Source organism: Platalea leucorodia, assembly GCF_965183815.1.
Source record: "Platalea leucorodia genome assembly, chromosome: 2".
Taxonomy (NCBI): domain Eukaryota; kingdom Metazoa; phylum Chordata; class Aves; order Pelecaniformes; family Threskiornithidae; genus Platalea; species Platalea leucorodia.
The window spans coordinates 29,626,278-29,650,364 of NC_138824.1; the positions used below are offsets into that span (position 1 = coordinate 29,626,278).

The window sequence follows — 24,087 nt, forward strand, 5'->3', positions numbered from 1 at the left end:
ACTTCTAGCCTTTCTTGGGCATGAAGCTTTTGTGCTGCTAAATACTTATTTCTTTTTATAGTGGTTGCTTGTTGAACGTGTAATTTTTAGTCTCTGACTTGGTGGGATTTTGGGCATGTTTCTGCCTCAGCGATTAAGTTTTTCAACACTTCTGACTCTGAAATTAATATTTAAATGTGTGCATTGAGATAACAGTAGTCTTAAATCAATTTTCTCTTACTGCATGTATAATATTGTATGCTTACACATCTAAAGGTCACAATAGCTCTTGAATTGCTTTACCTGGACACTTTGAAGAAGGAAAGAAAAAATAATCCATGAATGTATTAGTCATGCTAAAAATGGTTGCTGAGCTTGCTTGCCTATGAAAGTGAATTCTTAGTTTTGAGAGTCTTAACCAGACAATAACGTGTCTTGATAATTTGATACCCTTCTGGCTGGATCTGAGGCTCCCTCTCAGAACATTGCGCAAGCTCGTGTGGGCTGGCTGTGACCCCGGGTGAGCGGCGTGGAGCTCAGTGGTGCTCACAGCTCTCTATTTGTTTTGTATTAATCTGAGCACAGAACTGCTTCAGCTGGAGACTGAAGAAATGGCAACCGATGTAACCGAGCTGCTTTGTGATTTGGAACAAATAGTCGTTAAGCTGTCAAATTGTTCAAAAGAATGTGTGTTGTGTAACAGATAAGTTAGTTTTAAGGCTTTAAGTCTCTTGCTTATTCCATTTTAGCCTAGCAAGCTTGCCCCTGTATTGATGCTGATTTTTAAATAACTTTCTTCCAAAAAGAGGTGTGTGGGGTTTTTTTGTCTCTCTGGTGCATATCTGCCCTTGAAAATGGAGATTGTAGGTGAATGAAAAAGCCCTCTTGTACCGCATTACAATACTTGGTGGCTGAACAGGATGATTAGCCATTAATACCTTAGGTGCTTCTTCCTTAGTACTTTTTTCACCACTGCTAGGAACCTTCAAAGGGAAAAGCGTATTATTGAAAAGAATTTGCAGTCAGGTGACTCTAGCAGCTCATTTGGACTGAAAAGGATATCAAATGAGCCAATTTGCCTACATGACGCAATTAGCTGAAGTCCCTGTGGGAGCTAGTTGCCACTGAATTTTCAGCCAGAAACATAAGTCATGTTTAGTTTTTCCAAAATACTTTTTCTTATAGGCAAATCTATTTAAAAATAAGAGTTTAAAATAAAACTTAAATAATTTTCAATTTACTGTAGCCTGACTAGTAAATTGGGACTCAAACTTGCTGCAGTTTAAATATAGCTGTTGAGTTTCTGGACTCATTTAAATGTTTATCCACTATCAGTGGTTATAATCTATCTGAAAACAGATAACACAAGAACAGAAGTATCTTTGCTTGTGTGCTTGTTAGGATAGGCCTAGAATAGAATGCTAGCTGAAATGGAGAGTGATGCCCTTATGTTTCCCAAGGTATTGGTACTGAGGCCGACTTGATCTTTACCCTACTTACTTGGAGAACTCAGGGTTTCACACTTTCTATCTTTGACTCTCCTGTGTGGGAATGTAAGATGATACTAAAAATAGCTGCTGGATTATTTTTCTTTTGAAATGAACAAAACCTCGTGGTGATTAGTTAGTTGTCAGAGCAAGTTGTAAACAGGCTTATTATTTACACCTTGGTATGCTGAGCTGGTTTCCAGTGCATGTCAGCATACCTGTAAGCTGCCAACGAGCTGGCAATGTACGCTCTGTCACTCACTGTTCCACCCCGTAACTAAATTGAGCTGTGCTGAATCGATTCCCTATGCATTCACAGTCAATGGTATTACTATGTATTTTGAAGAATATGATATTTCTAAGATGTGTAAATTCATAGTGTTTTATTTTAATAGTACATTTCTAAAGGAAGTGAAATAGATAATAATTTGATCAGATTGAAATAAAGTTCTAAAACGGTAATTGACAAAACTGCTGCACTTTATTTTAAAAAATTGGTAAGTCTAAGTCTTCTGGAATTTCATTTTGCCAAACTTACTAAAGCATCTCTGAATTTTGAAAGCTTATATAAATAAGAAGGGTTTTTTTTTAGGAATACCTGACTTAATACTGGTTTTGTATGCCTTCCTATAGCTAAGGTGAAGAGTAGGGTCAGAAGAGTCAGTGGTGTTCTTTAAGAATTAATGACATGGAAATTTTAGTAAAAAATAATAAACCTCAATAATAGACATTTTATCTGAAATTCTTCCTTGATATATTCTAATTATGTTTCTGGCTCTTTAGGTGGAACATAGATACTCATTTTGTGTTTCTAAATTGCATGGAGCTGTGAACCTAAGTGCAACTGAGAACTCAGCTCTGGTCACTTGTCTTTAAATAATTCAGTGGTGAATTGTGTACTCTGTGACTTGATTTCATGAATTCTTTCTAGAAAGGGTAATACTTACAGCTGTATTGATGAGTTGGTGAACTCGAGATTACTGTATTTTCACATCTAGCCAGTGAAGAAGAGATTTCAAGGGAAAACTTTCCCTTATTACTTAAACAGGTGTGAAGTATTCTGTAACACTGCACTGCTAGTGTTTCCACAGTTATCCTGTAGATGATACATGTAGAAATGTCAGTTACTTTGAGGTCAGAGAGTCTCAAATCAGTTGTTACTCTGGCTACAAATGAATGTTGTTCTTGTTCTGGTAAAAAACGATTTTTGCTTTTGTAAATATGATGCTATATGCGTTGATTCTTGACTTAGTATGTCGGTAATCATCCATTGTACAGGTAAAATGCTTGTGAAATTATAAAAGATAGACTGAGGATGAAGTAATTTCTCCCTCAGACATTTTTCCGGGGGGTACCTCAAGCTTAGAATCTCTTATTTCCTTCCTTGTAATTTCATAATCATTCTGAGCCCAGAGTGTTTAAATTTAAGGCTTAAATTTTAGATGGGTAAAATTGAGAAAGATTATAGCTGAGGTACACAAAAGTGTTTAAGATAATGAGGATATCTGGATAAGAGTTGTCAGACACTAAATTTTTAATACTTACATTTCAAATTGGATCAGAGCATTGACCTAAAGAGCATAGCTTATGACATTCTAAATCTAAAATCTTGTAATTTCTATTAATTGTCAATTAATTTTTACAATAATTTATTAGCAATAGGATTAAAGTATTTTTATGCTGAGTGTTCATGAGAACAATATCCTTTTCCTCTAGATAGAAACCCTTCTTTCAATATTGTTTCAGTGCAACGTAATTAGCTTCCAGCTGATGTTTTGCAGTTGTGGTGAACTACTAGTTGGCAGAATAATATACCATAACTGTTCTTCAGAATTAAATAAGGCTAAATATTCTTAGGAAATTATTTTAATTAAAATTGATGGTATTTTAAGAGTCCTTAAATTCTTTTGAGTAATTGTTTAAATTGGATTATGAACTAGCTTAGCTTTTGTGGGAGAGATTGATCTTAACTGTTTAATTTTATTTCTGCATATTTTTTGTTCATAGTAATGGTATGCTATTTTAAAAGAAAATTTTAGGATTTTCACTGAGGTTTGAGAAAATATTGAGCAAATAACTTTTTAATTTTTCTGTTAGCATATAGTAAATTAAACACTGTAAACGTGGTGTTGCCGCTTCAGACTGGACACCCCTCATCAAATATATTTAAACTTGTTAGGTGATATTTCTGTTCTGAGCACACAATCAGTAAATGATCCTTTATATTAAATGGGTTCTAAAAAAATGGCTTTGAAAGATCTTTTTCTTAAAACCTATTAGTTCTTTTAGAGTAAATTATAAGCATTCATGAGACAGTTTGTCTTTATAAGCAGAACTAGGCTATGGGTCTAGTTTTATTTTGTCTTTATTGTTTTATGAAGAAGAAAAATGAGACCTTAAGCTTGGCAATAGGAGAGTGGGACCCACTAAAAAAAGCTTGTTGTGGCTTTTATCCAGTCCATCTTTAACCCTAGCTAGAGTGGAATACGCTACTTGTGCTTGGAGTTGCCGTGTGGATGGATTACTTTGGGATCCTCTTTTTCAGGGGGCACAAAAGGCTCCTAGCATACCAGCAGTAGGAAAAGGAAATGCCAATAGCAAACCAAGTTTTTTTCTTACAGCTAAGCTAGTTGAATGTCTTGGTGGGATCACAGAATGTCTTACCTTATATATGTTTCTATCTTAAATGATTCATATAGAAAGTTTATCTACTTTTCAAGTATTTGTTTCTGAAGTAAGTCTTGCTTGCATGGTTGAATCGCCTTGGTCAAAACATAACCGGTACTATTCATGTCAGGGTTTTCCTTAATACATAGTGTATTAGTTCTTAACTCGGGGATCATGATCACAAGGTACTCTGTAAATGCTTTAGTTGGTCACACAGTAATTAAGTCACGCATAAAATCAACCCTGGAATAGGGGAAGTTGGAAGTATCTCTGGTTTGAACAGACAGTTGCTCCTCTGAACAGCTGCTAGTTTGTCAGAATACTGCAGTACACATTGTTCTTGAAGTCCTATGTTAACCATTTTTGCCATGTTTCTGCATGCATTTATTGAATACAGATATATTAAGTGTGTAGCTTTACGTGGCCTAACTGCAAAAAGACTCAAAAACCCATAGCACTGTACTATATAGTATATGAGAATAAATACCTCAGGCCTCATTGTTTTGTTGGTGGGTAGCAGTGGCCATTTAGTGACTGAACAGAAGCTTACAAATTTGTTTACAGCATTTTAAATGAAATTGCTTTTTTTCCCTTAGGGACGAAACCCCTTTTTTCTGGAGCCAGCAATAATTATAACAGTTACTGATGGAAGTAAATTAACTACTACCAGTGGGATACAGGAAGAGGTAAGATCTGACCTCTGTTTACAATGATGTGTACTAAATGTTGTGTTAGAATACTGTTTACAGTAGGAGCATAAATGACGCCTCAAAAGTATGCTTATTATTAGCTTAAACTTGCATGTTTTTTCCTTTTAATTTGAGGTAATTTTATGTGATAGTACTACAAAAATCTGAATAGCTCGTTTTCCTTGTCACATGTGGCAGAAGCATGTAGTACAACTGTTGGCCTGTTTAGTAGACTCAGTTTGCTATTTCTATCCAGGGAGTTCATGGCTTTTCAAATATGTTAGCAGAAGAAATTGATTTCTGTAAAGCATGTATGTGTTTAACTGGTCTAGATAGAAAATCTTTATGTATAGACCCAAATTAACGTAGTGGTTTCCCAAAGGATGTGGCCGCTAGGGAGTACATGAAATACGTACTACTTTCACACTGGGCTCTTAAAGTGATTATAATCAAATCAGTAGTGTCCTTATAATCCAAGATAAGAGCTGAAGAAATGTATTTCGAATTAAATCTGTAGAGCAGTTTAAAACACCAGATCTTAATATACTGGAGTACCTGCTCAGACATCTGGCAAACTCAGAGCTATAGCAAATGCTGAGGCATTGAACTATTTTAACTTACTGGCCATTTTGAATTCTTCCCTTAAAAAGGTGGAAGAGGTCACTAGGGATAGGGTTGGTCTGACCAGCTCAGTAGTAAAAAAAACAAACAACAACAACAAATCCCTAAGCTCATTCCCTTTTCAGGGAAAAGGTTAATATCCAAAGGTCTGTCCTAAAGCTTAAGGGGAGTATTCAGACTTTTCTGTGTGGTACACCACATTTGACTATACAGATTAACTTGTCATACATCGCTGTTCATTAGGTACTCGAATTTCTCCTAATGCTCTATTATATTGCATTCTTACAGCACTTACAGAAGTTGTTTGTATGGAAGGTGGTATTTGAGTATTTTTGTAATGTATCTGACTTAGAGGAAGACAGTTAAATGACCTCATAATTCAGTGTGGACTACTAACAAATAGCCATAGCCAGTAACAGAAAGGGAGTGCCTGGACCCATGATACCAAGTAGGTTGTCTGTACAAAACTTCACTTTCATCATATTTTTTTACCTAATAAGCTATTTTCAGCTTAATGGAGTGAGTGATTGGGTGTGGTGCAAAATACTGAGTAGAACAGCAGCCTCATATTTACAGTGATTGCCAGTGAGCAAGTGTTAATTCAACAGAGGGTAGCGTGACACTTCTAGAGCCTTCTACAACATTTAGTGCTGTTAGCTGTTAACTGTTTTTTTGTTTGTTTGGTTTTTTTTTTTTTTTTTTTTTAAGAGCTAATTGGGTAACAACTTAGCTGCGTAAGTCCTTTCTTGAGGAGAAGCAACTTCTCTGCTGTCAGATGACTAACTTGTAAAAATCAGACATTGACATCCTGGAGTGAGGGACACCAAGATGCTCAGGGGGTGAAGCAAATGATATCTGGGTAGAGGCTGAGAACTGGGTTTGTTCAGTCATTAGAAGAGAAGCCTGTGGGGGTGAGGGGTGTCTTACCACCATCTGCAACAACTTAATGATGGAGGGAGCCTGGCTTTTCTTGCAGGTGTACAGGGCTGAGATGAGAGGCAACAGCTGCAAATTATACCTTGGGAAATCCTGATTGGGTATCAAGAAAAATTTTAGCTGTGCAGGTGATTGAACACTGGCATAGGTTGTCCAGTGGTTGTGAGATTGCCATTATTGGAGATGCTCAAAACTGAGTTGGACAAGGCCCTGAGCAATCAGAAGGCTCTGGACTGTATAACCTTCATGTGTCCCTTCTAATATACACAGTTCTGTGATTCTACGTTATGTTTTCTTTCATCTTGTTCATTTATCCAAGATGATTTAGGTAAGAAAACTCTATTGGCTGTCATGAGCTCTTTTTCTTTCAGCAAGACTCAGGATTTTTTACAGTCAGTAAGTTTTTTGTGTTCCTTTTCCTTCAAATGCGGGTACAACTTTTTCACCTTAGTCTTCACGAGAAGACATCTTCTTACGGTCAGGCAACCATTTGGTCACACATTCACATCTTTAAATTGTAACTTATGTTGAGAAAATGGGTTTTCTGGTGGCTGCTTCAATCTACTGAATTTAGGCTTGGCTCATGAGTGGTGCTGACTGATAAGTGTGCACTATGCACAGAGTTTTAGTGTCATGATCATGACATTGGGCCAGATTTGACACTTACATGATTTGATCATTGTTAAACTACATTCTAGAGATGCAGAATCTGCTCTACTAATGATAGTGAACTAATGATTTCTTGGTAAATGAGCAAATTTAAAGGCATTGCCTTCTGGAGGAACTGAAAGTGACCACTGCTCTTACTTCCTGCAAGACAAAATGCAGGAGTGCATTTCTTTGAGTGTTCTTCCATATGTATTTACAGGGTATATATTTCATACCGAGCAATGGATGTGATTTTTTTCTTTTTTGCCATAGCTGTACCCGTAGGAACATCCTTAACGTTATCAAAGAGCACAGGAACAAAGCAACCAAGGGTGCTTCTGTCTTTCAGGGATGATCTTTTGCTTTTGTCAACATGTCCTATTGATCAGATTTTTTCTTAGTGTAGCTTGAGCGTCCTTTACAGTTATGTCTCAAGTTGGACATGCAGAAATGAAGCAGAATTAATACAGTAACAGCACGCTGGAGATACAGAAGTCCATTATTACTCTTCTGTTCAATAACAAAGCTTTTAGGTCACTTTCAAATGTCTTTTCTGTTCTTTGGGTTTGACTTTGGAGAGGCTTTTCAGAGTTTGTGTTGGAAGTGATCATATCCCACTGGCTATGACAGCAGTGTTTTTACTTCCTGTGTAAAGTTCTTGTCATGGACTAAGGCAGTATATTTTTAGTTCTTTTAAAACTTATGTATAAGAGAACTGATAGAACGTTGTTTTTGGAAAGCCTGTGAAGCCAGCATGGAACCTGGAGGCAAGTTTTCTCAAAGCTTTATCATTCAGGTGAACTTTGCATTCTTACCAATGAAATCAGCTTTATCACTGTGGGAACACTGTCATTTGCCCTAGTGTGAAGCAGTCAAGCTTAAACCCTGTTTCAGAGCTCTTGCTGAATTCTTCAGATGTCCTGTTCCTTTGTGGAATTTAATATGGGTTTTGCAGATAAAGTGTCTTACCCATTCAGCACTACTTTGTCTCTGATGGATGTGGTTCCTCAGACTGAAGACAGAAATGATGCAGTCTATGCAATTATCTCCACCAGCACAAGTTAATATGATTTTCAGTCCTGTCCCTTCTGGCACTGACTTCTAATGCACCAGTGCCGATGCACTGAAGGGTGCCAGTGTCAGTTCTACGTCCAGCATGGCAGGTTGACCAGATTCTTCCCTGGAGTTGCTTGTCCAAGTCATAACTCGAGGAAGGCATGGGCTCATATGCTGTTGGAATACCATCATTAATTATTGGTCTCATGCTATGGATTCCTCTTGAGGTGGCTTTCACTTCTGGCCTGATCCCTCAAATTTGGTCTTAGCCCTTTCCTGATCTTTCCTTTAACAAGTGTTTAATTGCTTGAGGGGTTTTCTCTTATTCTTCTTTATATTATGAAATAAAATGTCATACTTTTCCAGTTTTGCAGCTGTTGGGCTATCTTTCCTTGTCTTCCTTCTACATAGCTTCTGTTTTAAGAGGAAGCATTAAACTCCTGTTTGCAAGACTGAAACTCGGTTATTGACCAACTGATACATTCTGATGAATGGTTGTGCAAACAAAAAGCATGAGCAATGCTGCTTGGCTTCTGCTGTCTCTCTGTGATCTTCAGTTATTTCCTATGGAAAACCAATTTGTAGCTTTCTCTCTGTGTTATAACTGCATATGATTGGATGAAAAAAGATAGGAAAACATAATGCTGTTGTTAAGGCTAAGTAGAGTTTCTCAGTCTATGAAGGGCTTGTTTTCTCAGCTGGACTTGAATCTTGTTGCCCATTCTTAGTCCTTCAGTGCTCCAAGGATGAAATGCTGCATTTGCTTGGGATGTTAGATGTGTCTTGTCTTTTTATGGGTACCAGAAAAGCCTGCAAGAAAGGTTGCTTGCAGATAGATTTTTTTTTTTTTTTAAGATACAAAAAGACAAAGAAGTTGACTATCTCTGTATGGATATTTTTATTGAGTACCTGATCATGTAACAACCTTTTATGAGATTTCCCAATGTGGAGCTGCCTGTAATTACGTGTGTACTAAAGCTTAAGGAGTGCTAGCGCTGCCCGTTGTAACGTTTGAGCCTGTATGTGCAGTCATTGCCAGAAGAGCACTGCATTCTTTCACCAACTACCATGCCACTGCAGAGTTCTCCAATGCTGATCTAGCTTTTATTCAGCCTGGGGTCTCTAGGATCCTCTGATGTTTTTTGAGGATTTCAGACGGTGCTGCTGCTTATGATTGCATAAATGTATGTAGAAACAAGGACTCAGAATAAACAAAAAGACCTGTTCACCAATAACAGCGTTCTTTAAGATCTCTTCAGTAACAGGTTGTCCTCCAACCCCTCTCGGTTCTTAAACATTTTAGTGGATTTAAAGGCAGGGAAGAGGGGCCTAAGGCACACACTGCTATCTTACTGTAGCATTATGGCATTTGGGAATGGTAGGGTTTGTTTGTGCTCCTACAAACTAGTGTTGAGACAAAACAGCTGTTTTTAGTACTTAGCTGGGAGGACACTTGTGTGTGATTATATATAGACAACATATTGAAGACCATTGCTGGTAAATAACCTCCCTTTAAATTGTTCAGTGTATCTTTTTCTCAACAACCAATATGAAAGACAAAGAGGAAAAGATGTGCATGTCTTCATATTGAAATATGCGTGGGGAAAGAGAAATGAAATGCAAGATGTACATTTCTAGGCCCATCTTATTTTCTGCTAGGTATGCAGTTGCTATGGTAATACAATGCCAGTTAAAAGAAAAAAGTAACTGGAAGTGAGAAGATCAGGTTACTAATGTCTGTGGAGAATGAGGCCTGGTTTGAATCTATAACTTCTCCAGAAATATGTTAAATTTAACTGGAATTAAAATGTGAAAAAGAAAGTGAGGACATTTGACTTGATGCTGATGGCTTTGCATGTCATCTTACAGTTTGAAAATGTTTCTGATAGTAATATGTACATAATGCAATGGCCTGCTCCTGAGTACTGTTTGGTTTTGGGGTTCTCTCAGTGTAACCAGCTGAGCCAAAGAAAGGGTTTGTAGTTTGAGATAAACTGAACTCAGGATAGTGTTCGTAGAGGGTCCAATGGGATACATATATATATCTCAAAAAAATGTATATATGCTGCCTGAGGAAAAACAGTGCTGTTAAGTAGGTATGTTTCGCAGATGAAATGTAACTAGTAAATCTTCTGTTCAATCAGATCTAAGTAGGAAAGTTTGGTGAATGGCATTCCTTAATGATAGCCCCAAGGAGGACGGTGTAGTGCTTGCAATTGAGTTCTCTTACAGTCAAGATTCTAGGCTGTTTACTAAGAATGTGGCTATTCTTTTAACTGAGTTTCCTTTGCCAGACAGGCATTGCTGGCTCTTTGTGTGAAAAGGGGAAAGACATGCATGTGAATCAGTAATAAACCAGGTACATAGCTGAGTGCCCTTTGGCCAATTTCACGTGAAACATTTGGGGAAAATAGTGCTCTTCTCACATGTGCTCTCTGCTTGCATCAGCAAAAGCAGAAATTCAGGAGGAAGCATCAGGTGCGCTGAAAAGTCCAAAGTGTTTTGATTCTAGCTCACGTGTTAGGAGAGTGGGTTTGTTGTGTTTCTTCCTGGCTTTGAGATTGTATCAATAAATTGATTATTTTTCAAACATGAAGACATGTCAATATGAGATGCTTGCAATTATGTAAATAGAAATAGCAGAGGTTTCCAGTTTGGAAATTAGGTTTAATGCTTTCAAGTTCATCTCTTAAAAACAAGCAAACAAAAAACTTTTTCAACAGCTTGTTGCAAGCTCCGTAACTAACCCCTATGAACTGAAAATGAAGCCAATTTGTCATGGGTGGTTTTGTGGACTTGCATCAAGTTTTGGAAGAGACTAGTAGTTTCCTTTGCTAACATAGAGTTGAGATTGAGAATTGGGATTTTTTGAATGCTGCATGAGAAGGAAAGTGTTTGAGAAACTCTTGAGTTTGCTCCAGCTTTTGGGCTTAACCCTTGTATTTGCCCTGGTAATGGAACAGTTTGCACCACTTGAGTCATTGCTTTGGGGATCTTTTTTCCCCTTTATGGCTGCAGTGCTCCAGATAAAATGAGAATTTTGCTTGCACCAACAGTGGTATCAGCAGCCAGGGATCTATCAAATCTTTCTGAAAATTGTAATTACTTGTTATAAGTCTAGTCTATCTGTTCAGGGCTTCTGTAGTTGAATGTTTTGATAAGCTTTCTTTTTCCCACTAATCTCTATGTGAGGTATCTGGATGCAGAAAGAGAGACTAGAGTCTTCTGAATGCCCTGTGCTATCCCTTAGAAGCTAAAGCATTGATTTTTTTTTTTTTTCCTTATTTCAGTTAACTCTTATAAAACTACCACTAACCCTGGGAATTTTGAATGTTCTGTTAGTCTCTCTGCCTGTTCCTGTTAGTGATTAATAAATAATATCCTGAACATTGCTGTATCTGTAGTGCAGCATGTTTGAAGCCTGAAACTGGAATCTCTTTACTGCCTTTTCTAGGAATTCCAGCAAAAAGAAATGCTCCTATGTATTGTATGTCCTCAGATGGTATCTTCAATATTTTGAACTAAAACTTTTGTGTAGTTCTTCCCAGACAGAGGCAACACAATGGCACATGGCAAGCAGTTCTTCTGTGTAAGAGGGGCTGTTGCTATTGTTATCTATTACCTAAAAGTGAGAACTCATTTGGCATTTCAGTGTTGATTTTAATCTTTGCTTTTCACTTAAAGCACAGGCATGATTTTAGTTGTGGGATATACCCAAGTTATGTAAAATTTCTGCCTTCTGATTCTATAACATAATGACCACATTAGTTAGTTTGTTGAAGCCGAGTTATTTGGAGTAGGTGATCCTGGCAGCTAGATATTTTTGAGCAGCTATACCCAAGTTATATTTCTTTTGCAGGAGTCTTGGATTAACATTACCTTTTCATTCAGTTATGTTTTTTATCTTGAAGAATCAAGGAAAAGACTGAGCTGAGAATGGGCCTGTTCTGCAGAAAATTGTTTGAACAAAAGAACGCTGCAGTGAAGCACTTCTTACTGCTGAAATTCTAAAGGAAATATTCTATTGATTCTGAAATTTAGATCAGTTTTAAAAAATGGTTGTTCCCATTTGGTTTGTAACTCTCAACTTCGTGCATCATGTTGCCTTGAAATGTTTAAGGTGTTGATTAAATGATGGGTGTCTTGCTTGTAATGTACAGTACTTGAATCAAATTGTAAGTATCTGTGGAGAGGTTATAAGTGTGTTTATATAGAGTGAATTGCCATCACTATGTAACCTGATTTTTTTTTTTTTTTTTTAAAGCAGTATATTCACAGATTTAAATTCCTTTTCAGCTCCATTTACCTCTCAATTCCCCTCTACCTGGAAGTGAGTTGACTAAGGAACCCTTTCGATGGGATCAGAGGTTATTTGCTTTGGTTCTCCGTTTGCCTGGTATTACAGCACCGGAATCGGAGCAGATGACAGGGGTACCGGTGGATGACTCTGCAATCACACCTATGTGTGAAGTCACAGGAGGTGAGTGCCCTGGTTTCCTTTGACAAGTCAATACTTTTGAAAATGAATTCAATTTAGCTCTATTAATCATGTACGTGTTGTGGAATAAGTATTTCTAAGTTCTTATATTACTTGTAAAAACTCAGAACTCAATATAATAAAACTCAAGACACCTATTGCATTAAAGCTACAGACAATTTAATGTAACCTGTCTTGGAAGAGTGTGAATCTACTTTCTTTAGCAGTTTTTTAGAAGAGAAAACTTACTTTTTTTTAACGCAACTTGGTATTGCAACTAGAAATTGTAAGAATTGAGTCTGTTCTGCAGTACAGTTTTGCTAAATTCCTGTCATACTCTGATCTAAAGAAGCCAAAAGTGAAGGAAATGGGTTGGGTTGTTTTTTTCTGCCTCCAGAGCATGCAGAATTTCTGCAATGCACAATGCATAATAATTCTGCAAAATTGATACTTTTCTCTCCATCATAACTCATATTCTTAATCTCTTAGATATTATATTCCAGATCAAACTCAGGCAATAATTTTATAATTTATTTGTAAAAGTTTTTTATTACATCACATATTAAAAACATAATGATTCTTCTAATGCGTTGGAGGGGATGTGATAGAAAGCAAACAAAGGGATTTTAAAAAGCATTCCAAAAGGATTTGATTCCACTGCTTTCTGACTGTAATGTAGGCTATACTCCCAGTGCTTTGACTGAAATTTGTGGACAGTTAAGTGTTGATGTCTGTCACAAGGGGGAGCCCATTTTCCATGAATGCAACCAAGAATTTGAGTTAAAGTCATTAAGGGGCTAAAACCCAAACATCTCCAATGAGGTGCATAAAACACCATCACTGCTTCACTAGGCTGCCTTGCTGCTTAAACAAAGAGGGAGTGTTTGGGAGAAGCTTTGAATCAGTGATCCATACATAAATCAATGTGTGTGGCGGGTGAACAGTTTTGAATGATCCAAGTTGAAATAAGGGCAGAAACACTGAACAACCTTAACCTTGACTGTTTTGTTCTAGGTCGATCATATTGCGTGTGCTCTCCAAGAATGCTGAATCAGTGTCTTGAGTCATTGGTGCAAAAAGTGCAAAGTGGAGTGGTAATAAATTTTGAAAAAGCTGGACCTGATCCCTCACCGATTGATGGTACTTGAACTTTTTTGCACAATGATATCGAATGGCAGGGATGACTATCAATATAATTTAGTGAACTTAATGTAATAGTTGCCAAAGCAAAAGGAAAACTGTTACATTTTAAAAGACATTACTACAAAAAGGACCTGCTATGTCTGAAATTTTGTTGTACTTTTTCAAAATACTTGCTATAGCTGCTACACAGTGTGTAAAATCTCTACATTTGGTCATATTACTCAGGTAGGCTTAAATGCAGTTATTCACATCAAGTGTAGTTAAATGGGTTCATGAGTTTTAAGCAGTAGTTTTCAACCAGCTAGAAATGTAAATAGCTTGATAGGGAAATATTGTGGGTTTATACGCTTATCTTTTTTTTTTGTTTAATGTAGTAAAGTGGCTGCATTAAAAGTTAAAATAGCAAATATGACTGCAGCCTTAACTTCTCATTCTAAATAGCTTAGCTAGGTCCCTCTTAGGGTGTTACTAGGAAGTGTTTGTGGGATTTTTTTAAATCCTGCTTTGCTGCAATAAAAAGTTAGTCCAGCAGTATTAGTCGTGTATATTTTTTTTTTTTCTTAATGCGTGGAGATTTGAAGGTTATCTGGTAATAACAATGGGAGGAGAAAGAAACTGATTATTATGAAGGGCTCCAGATAATTGGCTTTGATCCTGTAAACATTCGATGATTATCTGGTTTCTCATAGTTTCTGGGGTTTTGCAGAAATGCTTACTGACAACTATCTGCTATTCTTAGAAATAATATTAACTGCAGGAGGAGCTTCCCTGGGGGTATAGTTCTTAAACTCTTCACAGAAGTTGTTTAATACTCTCTTTGAGTTTTCACACTATTTTGACTCATAAAGCCTTTTTCTTCTGTAGATGGGCAGGTGGATATATCTAGACCCTTTGGACCTCAGCCTTGGCACAGCTGTCACAAACTTATTTACGTCAGACCAAACCCTAAAACTGGGGTTCCTATAGGTCATTGGCCTGTTCCTGAATCCTTTTGGCCAGATCAAAATTCTCCAACGCTGGTATGTACTGAAGTTAGATAAAGCCAAACGGTTTGTGCGTGAGGAACTATTCAAGGATTTCCGATTCACTGATTTTTGAATCTTGATATGTACTTCATTGTAGCAATCGTAAAAGCAGTGTGACACAAGAAGGAATGACACATGTAAACCCGTGTTGCAGTTATCTCGGGTAAATTACTGATGAGCAAATAATACTATGGGGTTTGCTTTTTAGTAACTTTGAAGCATTAAGAAACTGCCTGTAACATTTATTTGTAGACTTAGTACATGCACGTAGTGTTTCTGTTTGAACTCTGTTAAAATATCAAACCAGAAATAAGGTGGCACTTTGATAATAGACTATCAAATTCTATTGCCTCTCAGATGGTGTTAATAGAAAATAGTATGATCTTCCCAATTTTGAATCCTTGTGATAGTTCGTCTTCATTCTAGCAGATGAATGTAATTTCATCTGCTGTTCAGTGTAGTCATACCTTCAATTTATCCCAAGTAGAGAAACTCACCTTAGTTTTTTTTCAAATACTACCCACAGAATTAATTTTATTTGTTCTTTTTCATAAAAGAATGTATGCCACTGCCTTTTGTTTGGTCTGAGAACTAATCACTAGTATAGTATAATGTATTTTTGTATTTCGGTTAATCTTTGAAAATCATTAAAGTAGAAACAATGCAATTGTATAATTGTTCCCTACCTTTCATGATGATTTTTGTTGAATTTTTGTTGGTTTTTTTCATCTGAAACTGGTGTGCTGACTAGCAAACTCATTGAACTTTTCATAAATTTTATCTCCTTTGTTTAAAAAAATATATAAAGTCCTTTGAAATACAGGTTGTTGAGGAGTGATATAAGTATGAAATTTTAGTCATATTTACAGGTTTGATATTGCTGGCATCTGTGGCCACATTCATTGAAGGGCGTGGATGCCCTTCTGAACTACAAAGCAAGCTAGCATATATGAATAAAAGTAAATCTTCTATAGTCATTTAAAAAACAAAACATCATTGTGTACTGGATATTAAAAAGCTGCTCTCTAGGAAAACTGTCCTGTGTACTCCTTGTTATCACTATCAATGGCATACATACCTCCATTCACTGTGTAGAGTCAGTAGTTTGTCTGCTACTGCAGATCTCAATCGAGATTGCTAAAATAGATCTTGCCAAGTGAAGAGCTGTTGAACTAAATCTGCTAAAAACATGAGGTTGACTTACCTAAATGGCAAGAAGATGAGAAAAAATTCTTCTCTCAGTTGTAGCATGTATAGCTCTCATAACTGCATAAAGCACTGGATTATTGCACATGCACCTAAATTCCTGTTGACATCAATTGGAATTCCACATTGAACCTTCCTTATGCAATGTTGGGGAGCTAAGTTTGCTGATAGTGTTTCCAGACTTGTATTTCCTTACTGTTCTGAAAATATAGTGTTAAAACTTAGCACATGTTGTAAGAGTCCATAGTTAGATATTTTTCTTTTCCTCCCTGTTACCTGATCCACAGTGGAGTTGTCTCAAACAGTCCTACCCCAACAACTGTTTCAGGTACTGTAGGTAATGATACTCTCAAGACTTCCTTAAATGTATATGAAAGTCTGCTAATAATTATGTTGGCAGATCAACATGTAAATGGCTGCTCCCACTGCTCTGAGGTAAAAATAGTTCTGCTGTCCAACCAAGGATTATTGCACTTCTCAAGTCTTAGCATTCAGCTTCTTTTGCAGCCTTTTTATTCCTAGTATAACTGCTTCATGGCTTGGTCACAAACTCTACCACAACTATTTATTGGAGGCATCTTCTTTGAAGAGAATTGCAGTTCCTTCAGTTGGTTGGGCCTCCTGTTTTGTGTGCACTTGGACAGTAAACCTTCCTCAGAATGGAGACACTCAAGGCAAGACCAGCTCTGTGGGCAGATAACAATTGGATGGCTCATCCTAAAAGGAAGAGGCTAGAGCTTATAGACGTAGAAAAATTGCTTTCAAGGTGAGGTGGTAGGAAGGTCCAAGAAATCCTGTGTTTCCCTAGTTCAGCTTATGTATTTATTGCTTACCTTCTTGTAAAGAGAGTAAATGGAAGGAGGCTTCCCAATTGAGCTCCTCCCCAGATTCTAGTGGCCTTGGAGGAGGCTCGGGGTAAGTATAAGAGCTGACATTCCTCTCTTGAAAACCCTTCAGTGGAAGGTGTACAACTCCAATTTTCATCATGCACAAAAAAAATCAGCTTTCCCTTTCAGCAAAAGAAATTTCAAATATGTTGTTAACATATACTTGAAACTCGAGGCACAAAGGCCTTTCCCTGTGATTAATAAAAAGATTAAAATCCAAACGCTTACATTACTTGAATTGAAATAATTTTTCACAGGCCTAGTTAAAATGTGAGTTCTTATAAAGCTTGTTTTTTTTTCTGAATTCAAACTGAATGACCAATAGCAACATGAATTTTTAACTGTTAAATTTGCCAAGAAGGAAAAGTGCTGGAGGAAGTCAGCAAATGCAAAAGTACAGCGCCTGCTTCTGTGGGGAATAAAAATGGGCATGCCCCAGAGTGGCACTGAAGACTTTTTTTTGTCCCCACTGGGATTTGCTTCCATTTGCAAAGTTTTTGTGTATATGCAAGAAGTTTTACTTGCATACTGTTCTAGACTTACTAGGTAAAATAATTGGCATTTATTTAGAAAATAAGATTCCTTAGATTTTAAGACAGTATTAACATCATACATTAATTGCTTAGGATGCATTAACAATAAATATGAATCTGATATTGAATAGGCTCCTTAAAAATGTCTGTTTTCAAAGAACCTGTATTACTTTAGTTGTCATAGCACAATTGCATTGTAATCGTTGTGCAGACTTGTTAACAGTGGAATGCTTATGTTTAGCCACCTCGCACATCTCATCCTGTGGTGAAGTTTTCCTGTACTGACTGTGAACCGATGGTCATTGACAAACTGCCTTTTGATAAATACGAATTAGAACCTTCACCACTGACCCAGTTTATCCTGGAAAGAAAATCCCCTCAGACCTGCTGGCAGGCAAGTAGAGTGCATGCTGAATTTAAGTTATTTATAGAATGCTGTTTTTCATAGACTTTATTCTACAATCAAAATAGGACATAATATTTCAGCACGTGATATATTTGATTTACATACAATATAATGTGTTTTATTGCAGGTATATGTGAGCAATAGCGCAAAATACAGTGAACTTGGTCATCCTTTTGGTTACTTGAAAGCTAGTACAGCGCTGAATTGTGTGAATTTATTTGTGATGCCTTACAATTATCCAGTCCTCCTTCCACTGCTAGGTAAATACCACTTCATAAAAATTTTCTTAGGTCGTAGGCAACTGAAAAATTGATCTCATCTAAATAGATTACTGCAATGAATGCCAGTATTAATCACACACCTGTCGAAAGGTAGAATGTTGAACAATGTGTTTGTCATCAATAACTTCTTTCACTTGTCACCAACTGGCTGACCTTCATGACTCAGACTCAATGTGTAAGACGATTTACTTAATCATCAGTCTTTCAGATATGTTTTGGTCTCAGTTCTTTCATTATTTTAGGAGCCATTTTTCCCTATCTCTTGTCTCAATTACCAATTCAATTTGATAAATAATTTATCAGGTTCCATCTTTTGGCTGCAGCATTAATCTTGTGTGTCTGTGTATTTAGTTTAGTTGTATATATGTTACAATACATACATTAATTTAAGCATTGAGGAATTGGCATTTCTTTGAGAGTTTCTTTTATCAGAAAAAAAGATGCAATGCTGTTTAGACATGCCTTTCATTTTGTCTTTTGTTTTTTATAACCATCAGATGACTTGTTTAAAGTACACAAGGCAAAGCCTACATTGAAATGGCGACAGTCATTTGAAAGCTATTTGAAGACAATGCCTCCTTATTATCTTGGGGTAAGGTGACTTAGTGTGTTAAAATTTCTATTTTATTATGTAGCTATAGTTATCTTTCTGCTATGGGTGTATTCCCTATTTCAAGTAGAATATGTATTAATTTAAGAGAGAATAGCTAAACTTTGTGCATAATGGTACTTACTGTTTTCACTGAAGTCCTCTGTAAGGCTTGAGACCTGAATGTTATGAAAATTTCATCAACAGTGACTAGTATATAAATGATATCTCTGTTAATAATTGTTTTTGTATGAATGGAACAATGCTTTAAAACAACAAAAAAAATGCTGCCCTGAAAGTCTTTTTCTTCTTTTCTAACTTTGAGGACCTCAGGTTCTATTTGAAATGGATACAGTTAGTAGAAGTATGAATACAACACTTATAAAGTTAAATATGACTATACAATATATTCCATGTTTCAGCCTTTGAAGAAAGCTGTGAGAATGATGGGAGCACCAAACCTTATAGCTGACAATGTGGAATATGGACTTAGTTACAGTGTCATTTCATATCTCAAAAAGTTGAGTCAGCAGGTAATGTTGAAGCAACAGAGCAGTAAAAACTTATTCTAATATCAGGATAATCTTAAAATACTCAAGTTCAATGGCTTTGAAGGAAAAAAAGAGCAGAAAGATCAAGTTAATACCTTCCCATAAGTAATTAGCAAAAAAGCATTTTAGCTTTCTGAATTGAAGGAAAACTTGACATTTAAATATAGACTTTATAGACTGAACTATAAAGATATATATATGGAGGTACAAATTGAGATTTTTTTTTGTATTTAAGGAGCATTTTTACTTGTACACACAGTTAACATACTTTTGTCCAAAAGAAAGCATGTTGTCTTATCTTAGATATTAAAGATGATGTAGCATTTTTCCAGAAAATAGAGATTTGTACTTTGTGCATCTGAATCAGAAAGTGTCCTTTCTTTGGCTTGTGAAATGAAATGGAAAGTGTTCAGTAAATATTAAGTGACATAATTCAGAATCTCAAATAAGGATACAGGTGTAGAAGTGGCAAGTGACCTTTTGAAATTGCTGACTCTGTTCAGAATAGTGCCCTTATCTTTGACTAGTCTCCTGCACCAGCTAAAGCATTTCTGCCCTGCTACCTCCACTTTTATTTTGTTGAACTGTGCATGTTAAGCTTTCTTGTTCAAGATAACAAAACAATGCAGTAGGCTTGAAACTTCAAGAAACAGTAGTGCAAGTACTTGTAACTTAGCTAATGAGTTCTTATGGACCAGCTTTTTCTTAAAACATTAATATAAATTATTATTTGAGGAAGCAAACCTCTTGAAGTTTGCAGTATATGCTATTAAGTCATAATCCTATTGCTCAGTATTCTGTGAACTAATCTCTCAACCTAGACATCTTGGACTCCTAAAATGTAATGACATGCACTGCAAATTGTACTTAAAGCTTTTTTAAATTCTGAAAGGCTGTGTCAGTAGAGACTCAGTATTCTTAGTAAGTACATATTCAAATTTTGAGTAGTCTACAAATTCATGTGAAACTGCAAAACCAACATTGGCAGGTGTATTACTAAATTACTTTTGGCTCTTTCTTCAACTGCGTTCTGCCAAAAAGCTGGTGTTTATGAACATGTTTAATTTTGGTACAAATCTAACTTAACATTAGGGGTTAGGTCTGCCTAGTCAAACAGAATTGGGTATTACCATGTATTTCATATTTATTAATGTTATGACTATTCATATTGAGCTTTTAAAAAGTTGATACCATTGTGTGACTGATCGCAACTATAGTTGTGGGAGAATCGGTCTTTTGAGAGTTACAATGTTTAGCTGTTATCGTAGAAAACAGTCTTTGTGAGTACAGATAGATTTGCAGAGAATTACTAGTTAAATTATGGCATTTTATGAAAATAAAAGCATTGCATGCATATTGGTGCTTAGATACCATAATGGGCAGCAGAGGAGAAATATGCAGAAGACATAGGCACAAACTGTTCGCTATATTTAAAATTGTAGTAAGTGTTAAGTGGTTATGTATTAAGCACTCCTTAAGCACTCATCCTAGTTATGGTCGTCATAGTGTATTAGCACATTGTTGAATCTTCTAGGTAGGAATTTAAAATGAATAAGTCTGACTAATCCTTTTAAGAGCATATTGTCAATTTTATTTATTTATTTATTTCAAATTAAGGCCAAAATAGAGTCCGATAGAGTCATTGGCTCTGTAGGCAAAAAGGTAGCGCAAGAGACTGGAATTAAGGTCAGAAGCAGATCACACAACCTGTCTATGGCACATAGGAACGATTTTCAACATCTGCTACAGGGGATTACTGGGGAAATTCCTCATAGACCTCTAGACCTCAATATGAAGGAGTATGCTGGGTTCCAAATAGCTTTGCTGAATAAGGTAAGCACCACTGTGTGTAATGTTGTTATTTTCAATATACTTCCATTGAAATGCTAGATATTGTTTCATACATGGTTTTAATTGGAACTTTATTTACTGGAACCATAGGATTTGAAACCTCAGACTTTTAGAAATGCTTATGACATACCCAGAAGAAATCTTTTGGATCAATTAACACGAATGAGATCTAATTTACTGAAGAATACTCGCAAGTTCCTCAAAGGGCAAGATGAAGGTTAGATAAGAGTTTATTTTTTGCCTAACTCTGATATGATTGGTACTAAAAAAGTAAGACTGTAACAAATAGTCTAGCTCTTTAAAACTTAGTGGATGTCTGATACTGCCATTAAACTGCATGTTTTTTTAGATTTTTTTTTTTTCCTTAAATAACTTATTGGAAGAAAAAATGGTGAGGGTAGGGAAGATGTGGATTCACTGCTCTGTTCTTTAGTCCATATGAGACGACTTGGCTTTTACATAAGAGTCTTTGTTCGTTGTTTTTTCCTAACTTTCATGATATATCTGAGAAAAAGATCACAGGGCATTTCTGAACATTATGATCTCTCTCCATAGAAGTGGATTGTGAGCAGTGGAAAAGTAAGCTTGCTTACTGGGTGCTGTCAGTGTGTTTCTTTTGCCCTTTATGCCAACAGCAAATAGTTCATTAGTCTGCTAATTTATTTCTTTACCTTTCTACTGTGTCTTCTGGCACTGCTTTATGGCATCTTAACAAACAGAAGATTATGAAATAAGTGGAGAAAATGAGAATGGCAGTGCAAGTGAAAGTGTATGTTACGTTAGTTCTGCCACTGCTTAGGTCAGATTAACATCTGTGACCAAGTGATAATGTAATGTGAAATGTAGAGAAGTTGCTCTTTGGGGAGGGGGTGAAACCACATAAAAAATAATGTTAGGGTTTTTTCTGCTATTTCTGCTAGCATATGTTTTGCTTGATCAAAGGCTTGGCAAATTTAACTAAATCCATAAGAAGTTTGGAATCAGGTCCTATGGATTTTAAGAATTTGTTGATTCCAGTGGTCAAAAAATCACCGTTGCTTTGGGAAAATGCTAGTCTCCACAATTAAATTTGGGGTGGCTAAAATTGGGTAGTTATGGGGTTATTGGGAGTTATGTCAAAGCTGTATGCAGCATGGCATTACTACTTTGCATTAATGTAGCTTTTGTTTGTAGTAATGTTTTAGTTATTTGTTCCCAGTCTCAGTTTTTTTCACCCATCTACCCTGTTGAAAAGTTATGGGACACACTGGAAAAATAACTTTCACGCATGACTATTGCTTATTTCCATGTCATAATGATAAATACACAAGACACGTACTGATTCATTTAAGCAAGTTTTCTGCACTCAAAACGTGTTATAAATACCAGTTAGGCAAGAATAATGGTGAGTTTTGCACATCTATTTTGTTAATGCATTTGATAAGAGATTGAAAGCTGGAGGTGTGAAGTGGATATAGACTAAATTCTCATAAGGTGAGCAGTATCATATATTAATAAACCCTTCTGTTATGATAGATCAAGTTCACAGTGTACCTATAGCACAAATGGGAAACTACCAGGAGTATCTAAAACAAATACCTTCTCCACTCCGAGAGCTTGATCCTGATCAACCACGAAGGCTCCATACATTTGGCAATCCATTCAAATTGGACAAAAAGGTGACTTTTCTGTAACGCATTTTTTAAAATGTGCTGTTGTGAGTGTGTGCACTGCTGATTAGACCATTCAAAGAGCAATGTATCGGAGAAACACTTTAAAGTATTTCGAAAAGTACTGCTTACAAGAAAGTCTCTCAGACGTTTTTCCATCAATAGTATCCTATGGAGGGCAGTCTTTATTGGAAACCAGTATTATGCCTCTGAATTGTATTATAAATGAAATACTTTTGTCACTGTAGTATAGCTAATACTGAATCATGTTTCCTTTACCAAACTTCCCCCATAAAAAGCTTCCCGTAACTTTGAGAGCATGGACTTTCCCTTTTGTCCAAATCGGTCTTGAACTTGACCAAATTACTGCTATCATTTAGAGCTGCTCTTTTAAACGTTTGAGTCATTTTGCAATTACTGAAAAGGAAGTTTGACAGCCCACTCAGTTGTCTTATTTGGCAGACTGTTGGATAAGGGCCTCAAGCACATGGGTTTAGTCTAGGAAGGATTTGATACGGTTTTCCTGTATTACTTTGGTCAACAGTTGAGAATTCAGTGCATGATGACATGCAGTACCTAGTTGCCTTATACATGGTAAACATCATCAAAACACCAAAGCATTCATTATATTTTATATTTTGTGGTTTTGGCTTAAAGTTTAAGAATTCTTCCCATTAAATTAATTACAGGGAATGATGATAGATGAAGCAGATGAATTTGTATCAGGACCTCAAAATAAACATAAAAGACCTGGAGAACCAAATATGCAAGGGATTCCGAAAAGACGTCGTTGTATGTCCCCCCTGCTCAGAGGTCGACCGCAAACTCCTCCGGTTGTGAATAACCACATTGGAGGAAAAGGGCCACCAACACCAATCACACAAGCACAGCCTGACCTTGTTAAACCTATTCCTATTCACAAAAGTAAGTGAATCTTCATATTTAGAGAGTTTGGTTTTTTAATTTATGCAAAAAAACTTGTTTATGTAGAAATACCATTGGCTGATTTTCCCAAATATGGCAATTTTATCCCTCATTTTTGAAAATGAAGTACTAAGTGTGCATCTGTTGTTAATTACAGAAAGAGTTAATAGAGTCTTCCAGACAGAAGTCTCTTTCATATGAACTTCCCAGTATAAACAATGTATTTCCTGTATTAAATGAGGAGACAATGTAAACAGTCAGAAGGATGTTCTTCCTTTGCCTGGGAATTCAGATGCTCCAAAAGTATCACAACATGAAGTTAATTTGAATTTTGCTGTAGTGCTGTGAATTTACTTCTCTTAGTGTGGAGCTGAGGTGCTGTGTAAGTCTTGCTTATTGTTGAGCACTGAAGTGAACTTTGTCGGTTCAGTTTAATGGGGAAAGACAAGCATGTCATAAAAGCACATTTTACAGGTGCTTTT

The 24,087-nt window shown here is 36.3% G+C and overlaps 1 protein-coding gene across 3 annotated transcripts in view; it reads left to right on the forward strand.

Moving 5' to 3' along the window:
• Positions 1–24,087, forward strand: part of INTS6 (integrator complex subunit 6) — a 46,319-nt gene that overhangs the window by 16,312 nt on the left and 5,920 nt on the right. For 2 of the 3 annotated variants that reach the window (XM_082304987.1, XM_082304986.1), the window contains 12 exons: positions 4,730–4,819; positions 12,380–12,563; positions 13,575–13,700; positions 14,568–14,722; positions 17,596–17,748; positions 17,888–18,020; positions 18,539–18,633; positions 19,053–19,163; positions 20,799–21,014; positions 21,123–21,249; positions 22,548–22,690; positions 23,371–23,605. In XM_082304987.1, coding sequence (XP_082161113.1) covers positions 4,730–4,819; positions 12,380–12,563; positions 13,575–13,700; positions 14,568–14,722; positions 17,596–17,748; positions 17,888–18,020; positions 18,539–18,633; positions 19,053–19,163; positions 20,799–21,014; positions 21,123–21,249; positions 22,548–22,690; positions 23,371–23,605 — 1,768 coding nt within the window. The remainder of the gene's footprint in view (positions 1–4,729; positions 4,820–12,379; positions 12,564–13,574; positions 13,701–14,567; positions 14,723–17,595; positions 17,749–17,887; positions 18,021–18,538; positions 18,634–19,052; positions 19,164–20,798; positions 21,015–21,122; positions 21,250–22,547; positions 22,691–23,370; positions 23,606–24,087) is intronic. The other variant, XM_082304988.1, reaches the window with a different exon arrangement.